The following is a 9,821-nucleotide window of genomic DNA, read 5'->3' as shown; positions in this document are numbered from 1 at the left end:
TCAAAGGTTTGAACATTAAGATAGCTCTCAAGTGGAGATCCATGCCGTCGCAGCCATACAAAGCATTTGCAAACCATGGAAGTTGGAGTGCAAAGGTGTTTTCATTGAAAGGGACAACATTAATATCAACAATTTTTTGAGGGCTACATTGGAGAGAAAGCATAGGCAAAAATGATTACAAACTCCACTAGATTTAGTTTTTCTTACATCCATCAAATAATTGTTGTTCATTCATAACCCCCGCAAATGCAACAAGACAACCCATTATTGTGCTCAGCTTACCGTCCAAGTTTCTTTTGTTTTAAAACATGTAAATGATAGGTAACACTTTTGTACACGAAGGTGCAAAAATAAAAAGGAACATCAAAATATGAAAAAACAATTTAACTACGCAAACCAACTTTAAATAATAAGAACGGATGCTGAAACTCAAACAAAATAAGTCCAAGAAAAAACCACAGTATACTTAAATTCAACATTTGAGGATACAAAAGTGTTGCGGTTCAAGACATAGAAGCATGAAACATAACTTGAAAATTAAAACCGGATAAATTGCTGAAACGAGGACCACCAGCTCATGGGCGAACAGGAGCGGCACCAGCAGCACCAGGGCGAGGTGGCCCTCCTTGAGCAGGTCTTCCAATTTCCTCCTGCAAAATAAAATTTGAATTAACTCAAATTAAAATGATAATAGGAAAATAAACAACCCTAAAATCAAATCCACAGGAGAATTTGACCAAACAATAATTATTTGTTTGACATGCTCTACTTTTAAATTTAAACAAGCGATATCTACAGCATAAATAAGCCACACTACGAATTATAAACGCGGTTAGGAAAATCAAACTGGCCAACAAATCAAAAGAATGTGAGATTCAAGGTTCAATGATCCAACCAAAATTAAAATGATGACATAATATATAATATAATTATTTAATAAAATTTTAAAAATATAATTATGAAATAATAATAATATTGTTTTATAGATTACATAAATAATATTTAAATTTAAGACAACATTTTTTAATATTTTAGATAATTTTTTAAAATAAAAAATTATTAAAAAATTATAAAAAAAGATATTTTTTATATTTTTAAACTAAATATTTTATTTCTAGCCAACAAATCAAAACAATGTGGGATTAAAAGTTCAATGATCCAAACAGAGTCAAAATGATGACATAATAAATGTTAAAGCAATTTAATATAATGTAAAAAATACAATTAAAACATAAAAATAATAATAATATTATCATAGATTACATAAATAATATTTTAATTTAGGACAATGCTTTTGAATATTTTGAATAATTTTCTATGATCAAAATTATAAAACATGATAAGTTTTCTATTTTTAATTTAAACATTTTATTTCTAATCATTCTATCAAAATCAAAAGAATAAAATTAAACAATATTTAAAGAGGGCGATTATTAAGAAATCACACTGTTTCACCAGTTTGTCGGTTTAACCTCATTTGTGACCGGTTCTATGGAAGAAATAGTAATATGTTTGGATCGAATCAATTGAATGACCAGTTCACGGTTGTACAGGTGAGACTGACCGGGCCATGCCATTTTTAAATTATAAATAATAATAAGAATTCTATATACAACCAATGGCATTGCTAAACACATTCATATTTTGTTGGTATCGACTAATATGGTCAGCGTAATTAAATTAATTATCCCATATAATTGCTAAGATAATAACTAAACAAGATTGATAGATAGTCTCTATCGGTGGGTTCATCTATGCACCATGTCAAAGTAACTCATTCGATTCAGATAAAAAGAGTAGCCATCGATGGATGCCATCAATAGAACTACCGGATAATAAAATGAGGTGATTTTTATTAGGCCATGACGAACTAAAATGATTGTTCATCAAGCAGTGAGGAAATTCCACTGCTACAAAACAAAAGATACCTCGTATTTGAGAAGAAAGCTTAAGAAATAAAAGCAGAGAAGTACAAATGTGAACAAACTGGAGCTGATAAGCTACGAAATAAATTAGTTATTGTCGTCATGAAAATAGTCCCACATTTTTCCAAAATATATTGCCAATCTAAGCTTTTGTTGACACGTATAACATACAAAGATGGTCCAATAAAGCATATATGAGAGATTGAGATTTGTAGTCCAACATATAGTCATATTTGATTGCCTAAAGAAAGTATATTGCAAAGTAATAGAACTTAAATTTCACAAAAGCCCAAAAAAGGTCCTTCCAGAAAGATATAACTAATATTCATGCATTATCTATTATCGAATAGACCATGATTCAGTCACTTTCCCTGATTTTTAAATATTGAGTAACATAATTTAGATATAGAAATTATTCCCATGATGCGTTAGATTCAAAACAGAGCCCAACAACTACTTCAAATTATGAACAGCTTAAGCTAAATATATACATTAGTTGGAGAGTTGCTTTTATCCTGAAGCTTTCTTTTTCTGCTATATAGCACAGATTGACCATATTACGTTTCAAATCAATCATACCTTTTACAATGATCAAAACTTTAAACAACAAAATGCTTGTGGAATGTACAATGTAGGATAACCATATAGTTAGGAAATAGCACTCGAAACATTTCTATTTCGAAACCAACAGCCACGCAATTTTTCTTAAATGTCAAAGGAGTAAAAGAAAATGCATTCATCAAAGCTAACAATCTAAGATAATGCACACAAAATATTTGAATAAACAACAATTTATTATGCTAATCCTTAACAGTTGGACAAAGGCTAAAGGTGTTGATGAGAAAATAATAGTAGTAAATTAAAGAATATAAAACTTAAAAATGAAACCAAAAATGCAAAACACCTGAAGCTTATCCAAATATTTAAGTTGACTCGAAAGAATATAAATAAAGATAAACCTTCAAGAATAAATGGGATGCCTAATTAGATATTAAAGAGTTTTGAAGCTAGAATAATATGGTTGACCTATTCGTTTTAATAAAATTTTATTGACTGAAAGCAATGACAATATTTGATTAAAGAGTAGATGTTTTAAAAAAAGCATTAAGTTTAGAATTGGGCACTTATTTGGAAGTAAAATGAGTAATCCGATAGAAGTGAAAGAAGAGGGTGATGGAATAACCAGGAAAATCACAATCCACAAAGACTCAAGTTGAATCATACAAAGATAACTTATGGAATAATTTCTGTGCAAAAATAAGTAATGAAAAAATTATTTATAAAACCAAAAAGCATTAAATTGTTTATTGATTTAAAAAAATGATTACCAAGAGACAAATTAATTAGACATAATTCAGGAGGCTCTCAAGTTTAAGTAATATTGAAGATTGATTTGCCAAATCAAATAGCAATGAAGACTTTATTGCAAAAATCGGAAATTGAAATATTTAAATAAAAAAGGGGCCACAAGAAGATCAAAAAGAGAAAATATCAATAGAACTTCTTAATATTCACTCTAATTCATTGATATATTTAGAGCTAACCAAACTTTAAAGGAGGGGAGTCAACAATTGAAGTTCATATGTTCTAGTTTCATGTAAATTTTGAATGAACCATACAAATATTTCTGAATGAAAATTGCTTTCCGTCCCAAAAGTTTCTATCAGCTCCCCCTGTCCCTATCTATTTGCATCCAAACACTGCAAAAACTTCAAGTCACCCTTTTCTTCTCAAAATAAAGCAATCAACTTTAATCATATATACTTCCCACTGATTCATATATATATATATATATATGTATATTTATTTATTTATTTATTTATTTTGCATCAGACCATGTTTATGATCAAACTTAAAGACTGTATAGTGTTTACAGTGATTTTAGGGGTGAGATCAATGAGTAAGAGAAGAAATTTAAAGGCCTCTTCAATATCCAAGAATAGTCAGACAAGTAAAGGGCCCATCAAATGGCCACAATGATGACCAACTCTGAAGTCCTTATTGCAAAGGTGTGGCAGCATCACCATCTGACCAACAACATCTATCCAAACAAAAAGAAGAGGCTTCTAATTTGCATGGAATCAATCAACAAAGAGAAAAACTAAAGATATGATCAAATTCATTGCAATTTACAATTGATACAAGCATCTTGGAGCATAGTTCTTGATTTATGATAATCCTAATAAAAAGATTGCATATGTTTGTTTGAAAATGACATCATAAACAAATATATGATGGAACACGTAAACAAAAAACTACGATCTGTCCACCTTAACATAACTAAATTTAAAGAATAAGAAGGATAATCGAAGCAAGATCACAAGCAAAGTGTACAAAAATACAAAACAAAATTTAGAAGAAAAGCAGCTACTTTAAAATTTTAGTGAAATAAAAATTTTGTATTAATGAATTATGTTGCAAGGCTTTAGGAAAAAAGTCAAATAGAATTGAATATTATTTCAGTTGTTAAAGCTCTCAAAGCTAGTGCAAAAGATAAAGCACTCGAGAAAAGAATTAGATATCTTCCATAAGACAAAAAAATAATTGCTTACAGCTACAAACAAAGAGAATGTTGAAGGTCAACTACAGATAAGCAAGACACTAGACAATTGTCATCACCGCGAAAAACTTGAGATAAAAGATTAAGGATTGCTAGAATTGATATCCTAAGAATAAGTTGAGATGGGAATATATGTAAAAAAATTCACTACTATATAAAAAAAAGAAATTACTGTGGGAATTTAAAGGAATATCGTAACTCAGCCTTGATGTTCCACCTTAAGCTTGAATTGAAGTATAACCTCACGGAAGCTATTTTGGATCAGGGAAAGAATTTCTTCACTTCAATTATTTGTTATTCAAAACCAAATTCTCTAAGTTGGTTTTAAAAGGATAATGCTTGTCAAGTCATTAAGCAATCCACTCTAAGGTTTTCTTTCTTGAGAAATTTCATTTAAGATATACTTTATGAAATCATAGCAATAGAGCAATGTGATGTACAAAATGATATCCCATATATGTCGGATAAATATGCTACCCCCTTCAGAAAAAAAAAAAAGTTTCATGCTTATAAAGGACAAATATAGCTTGGTGATTTGTTGTTCCAACTGTAAAGGGGATAGAAAAGACCATCAAATTCAAGCATCCGAACTAGATATCAAAAAACTTATTCTTAAAAAAAATACAAAAAAAACATCATCAAAATGAAGGAAAAATGAGCCATCACAAAATGTTTAAAAGCACATGGCTACAAAGAACATAAAAAGAAATAATACATTTAAGACGCAACAAAAGAAGAGGAAAAATTCTTATTAGCAAGAGCAAAAAAACTAAAAATGGAAAACTATGATAAAAAAGTCTCTTAAGAATATTTGCATAATTAACCTTGAATAATTTGCAAATATGAATAGACTATAATAAGGTTAACTTATGTCTTCAAGTTTGTTTTGAATTTTGAATAAATTCTAAACATTTATTAGGATTCTATAAATAGAAATTAAGTTATTAATCTAAGATAATGCACTGGTTGAATGAAGACTGCTTCATAGTTCAAAAGATCACAAAATCACCCTACTGCAATACTTCTGAACCGTCGCTTTTGTCATATATTTTTTATTATAGATTGATAGCCCCACCAGCTCTCCCACTTCCTCTTTGATCTGCCCTTGAAGCTTTACAGTTACTCAAGGACTCCCTTTTCCTCCCTGGTTAGATTGCCACTTAAAACAACCAAAGGTTATTGTTGTGCCATTTTTCCACCAGTAAAAGCAGATACATTCATTGTTTTAAGGCAGAGAAGTGAGGAGAGTCCAGTTATAATTCAAATAATTCCATAAAAATCCAAATACATTGACATGAATACTACCATACCAATTCCAATGCCTTTAGCACCGGATTCTGAATCAAGAACATGGGGCAACACAAGCATAAAGAGGAAAACATGTATCAATAATGCATTAAAGTTGTCAGATGGATGTATGATAAGATGATGCTTACTATCATAAGGGATTGTGGAGAGAAATAAAAAATGATTGTAGAAAAATATTGGAAATTCAAAGTTTTATTTTAATTGGTTATAGAGATGCTTTCAAAAGATGTTCAAGACACTTGCACGCTCTTCTCAAAAGTCATTTTAATATAAAAGCCCGCTTCTATTGTTTAGGAGAGGTTAAAATTATTAAAATAAAATATTTAGAAAAAAAACGGATTTAAGATTAATAAAACGAAATCTTAAGCTTGTGAGAAATTTTAATAATAATGGAGTTGGTAATTAGCAATTTATAATAATGAAAAATCAGCTAACACCAATATGAGATATATTCAAATATCATAGATCCAATAAATGAATGAATGGGGTGACAAACTCCATTCATATGTATCACATGAATAATACAAAAAACAAGAATGAAATCGAAAGCATTTGTACATGAATGAAAAGAAATAAAATACGTAAAAAAGTACGATGCAACATAAAACAAAGGAAAATACAAAACTCTACACAGTAAATTTCACAGAAGTGGAGTTAGACAAACTATTCAAAGTGAAGATTGAAAAATCACGAGGATTAAAATCAAGCACGAAATATAAATGTATGATGATGACAAAACCAAGTATAATAAAACAATAAGTGATAATATAAATGCAATAAAGAATGACACACATTGAAGATAAGATGGTAGAAAATGCTTAAATTCTTTAAAGAATAAAGTTTAATTTCTTTATTGACAAGTAATCATTGAAAAAAAAAGGCATCATGAATTTGGATCTGAATCAGAAAAAAGTAATCAAAAATATCAAATGAGAGATCAAATACCCTGCGTCTGAACCTCTGTGGAGGCTCACGAACCCTCCTGGCAGTGCGGGATCGAACCCGTACAACATGAGAGTGAATAGCGCAGGAAACACAGTACTGGACCTTAGCGTAGAGCTTTGGAAGGGTATAATCTACAACAAAAAATTTTGATTAGCTAAAAAGTTGATAGAAAAAAATCAAGATAATATTGAAGTCGCAGCAATACTTTCATAGACACAGGCCTCCTGCACATCCCTCACGGCAGCTTGCTCCACGATATTCCTCACCAGAAACCTCTTGATAGCTTTATCCTGAGAAAAAAAGTAGAAAGATAGCAGAGCTCTGCGTCAAACTCGCACTCTACAGATCACACTCAAATCATACGAACAATTTCATGATGCAGAGCAATTGCAAACAAAAAGGAAACGAGCCATAAATCTTTCTTTCACCAGATCACAACTGAACCAGCTATCTGGATTTTTACGCAAGCGTGACATGATGAAAAAAAAAATGTTATAGAATTGGGAGCACCTTGGGGCAGCATTTTCCACAGTTGGAACAGCGAATAAAGTTGACGTGGCCGCGGCCGTGCTTGTTGCGGCCACCATTTCTGCGCTTGAACGTCTATGTAACAGTACAGGAAATGAAAACCCAATTAGCTGAGTTATACGAAATAGGATAACGGGACAAAGATCTACCATTGCCGTCGGCTATATTGTTCTTCTGCAGAGTGATCCTCCCGCCGCAGTATTTTGCCTTTGGTTAGGTTTTCAGCCCACGATGCCGGAGTTTATAAAGCATGCGAGTCCTGCACAAAAACATATATCCAGTTTGCTTAATACCTAAAACTAAAAGGAAGATTTACATGCATACCACTCGCAACTCTTAAAGGGGATGTTTAGGCTAAATCCTGCCAAACAGAAAAATGCCTCTCCGTAAATCCTGAGATTTGGTAAACCCTAAAATGACGCCGATTCACCGTAAATCCGGGATTTAGTAAATCCCGTGAATCTGCGGACTTAATAAATCCGGGACGAGCGAAGAGTAGGCATGGCGCGAACAGGCTTACCTTCTGGTAGGAGCGGAGCGGAAGGAAGAATGTAGGCTAGGGTTTCGGGCAGAGAGGGGAAGTGATGAATAAATACTTTAACTAATTTAATTTTTTAATAATTAATAATTAATTTATATAATTGCAAATTAATTATAATTAAATGATGCTGGATCAGCAAGGAGCCCTCCCATTATATCAATTTAGAACTTATTAAAATAACAAATAAAATTTTCAACTTTAACATTTTAATTTCTTTTAAAATAATGGTGAATTTTAGATATAATTTTTTAAACAAAATTTTTTTTTAAAAGGTTAACAATCACTACAAATTAATGATTGTAATTTTAAGCAAAGGTTTAAATGAATTTTTCAAAATTAAGTGATGTATTTACTTTTCAAAGTATGAGAAGTCAAAGAAGGGGTGATCACATGCGGGGAGAAATTTTCAATGTGTTTTTATCCTCTTTTATAGTATTTTGTTTATAACCCGTAGTTTTAATAGAAATAAATTTTTTTTTATCTTCGATTAAACTTACAAATATAATGACGTTAGACTAATTTTTTGATTTATATGTGAATAAGCGCCCGTTTAGGTGGGGATGGGGTGTCGTTTCGCCAACGGCGCGACAGCCTTGTTGCATTTGGTGGGCGGCGCGACACGTTTTTAATAAAATGTAGGCCATGAATTTGACCCCGTGACCCGCATTTCTTTGTCTTATTTTGACGCAATTGCACCTGGCTTTGCATATCGGATAGACCCCGCGTCTTCTACCCTAACCGTCCCACTCTCACAATTTCTTCGCGTCTTCTGCCCTAACTGCCCCGCTCTCGTATTTTTTTCAAACATCTGTGTTTCTTCCTTTGGTATCTTTATCCCTTAGCCACATTGGTCTCTTCATGAAATTGCTTGATGGTTTTTATGAGTAGCGCCCATTTGTTTAGACTGTTTGGTTTATGTTTTCTTCATGAATTTGAATGATATTTTTGTTGGTATTTCGTGATGGTTTTGATTGAGAATTTGAGGTGCAGAGAATGAGTGAGGATTTGATTGGTATGCATGTTGTGTGTTGCTGGAGAAAGAGCCTTATAAAATTTGCTCTGAAATGAAAGAGTTAAATGGCCTCAATTGAAAATGAAATCAAGTTTCGCCTTGTCACATATTTAACTATTTATATGATGGACTGATTAGTGAATGTACAATAGAAAAAACTTGTCACATATTTAAAAGTTTTTCACATGATGGGGCGTAATGTTTTTTTTCCTAGTATAGTGTTTTTAAACATGTGCAAGAAAAAAAAATATTCTTTTCTCTAAACTCAATTGATAGAGGATAACTATCTCACATGCATTTCATTTACATGTTCCAACTAGCATGAAGGGATCATGTATGGACCCATTAAATTACAAAGTGTGATATTTACACTTATAACACCTCAACATCACAAATATATGCATGAAAGTTGTATATCACTTTTAAAGAGGCATTGATGGTGGTATTTTTGATATGATAATAAAGATTTGATTGGCATATATGTTATGTGCTGTTAGAAATTGAGCCTTATAAAATTTAGCTATGAACTGAAACTGTTAAACTGCCTCAGTAGGAAATGAAACCAACTTTTACAGTTCTTTTTTCTGTCTAATTTTTCATATGGTAGATTGATTATTGAATATATGTTAGAAAAATCTTAGCGCATATTTAAAACCTTTTCACAGGATAAAGTGTAATATTTTTTTTTCCTAGTATGGTTTTTTCAAACATGTGCAAGAAATAAAAATAGTATTTTCTCTAAACTCAATTAATAGAGGATAATTGTATTGCATGCTTTTCATTTACAAATTTCAACTAGCATGAATGGACCATGTATGGACCCATTAAATTACAAAGTAAGATATTTACACTTACAACACCTCGACATCACAAATATATGCATGAAATGTGTATATCACTTTTAAATAGGCAGTGATTGTGGTATTTTTGATATGATAATAAAGATTTGATTGTTATACATGTTTGTGCTGCTGTAAATTAAGCCTTTTAAGATTTAGCTCT

At 31.3% G+C, this 9,821-nt stretch overlaps 1 protein-coding gene across 2 annotated transcripts; it reads right to left on the bottom strand.

Annotated features, from left to right (window-relative positions):
* Positions 1–439: 439 nt before the first annotated feature.
* Positions 440–7,856, bottom strand: LOC110039128 (40S ribosomal protein S26-2-like). Of its 2 annotated transcripts, none has more exons than XM_020744089.1 (6): positions 7,787–7,856; positions 7,416–7,525; positions 7,249–7,341; positions 6,944–7,028; positions 6,739–6,869; positions 440–650 (listed from the first exon to the last, which is right to left on the bottom strand). In XM_020744089.1, the coding sequence occupies exons 2-6, from the start codon at positions 7,416–7,418 to the stop codon at positions 576–578; spliced, it is 387 nt and encodes a 128-aa protein (XP_020599748.1). In that variant the 5' UTR covers positions 7,419–7,525; positions 7,787–7,856; the 3' UTR covers positions 440–575. The 2 variants fall into 2 exon arrangements, with proteins under 2 accessions (XP_020599748.1, XP_020599749.1); XM_020744090.1 differs by lacking the exon at positions 7,787–7,856 and adding an exon at positions 7,591–7,741.
* Between the last annotated feature and the right edge of the window lie 1,965 nt (positions 7,857–9,821).

This window comes from Phalaenopsis equestris, unplaced genomic scaffold, assembly GCF_001263595.1.
Source record: "Phalaenopsis equestris unplaced genomic scaffold, ASM126359v1 Scaffold235443, whole genome shotgun sequence".
Lineage (NCBI taxonomy): Eukaryota > Viridiplantae > Streptophyta > Magnoliopsida > Asparagales > Orchidaceae > Phalaenopsis > Phalaenopsis equestris.
Note: the sequence above shows the minus strand (reverse complement) of the source record. Positions and strands in the feature narration are given on the sequence as shown.

Bases quoted from the DNA above. Each gene is read 5' to 3' on its own strand.
- LOC110039128 (XM_020744089.1), bottom strand. The intron at 7,029-7,248 runs GTGCTCCCAATT...TTTTTTTCTCAG, and splicing joins GTGGAAAATGCTGCCCCAAG to GATAAAGCTATCAAGAGGTT. The intron at 651-6,738 runs GTATTTGATCTC...TTTATTTTGCAG, and splicing joins CACAGAGGTTCAGACGCAGG to GAGGAAATTGGAAGACCTGC.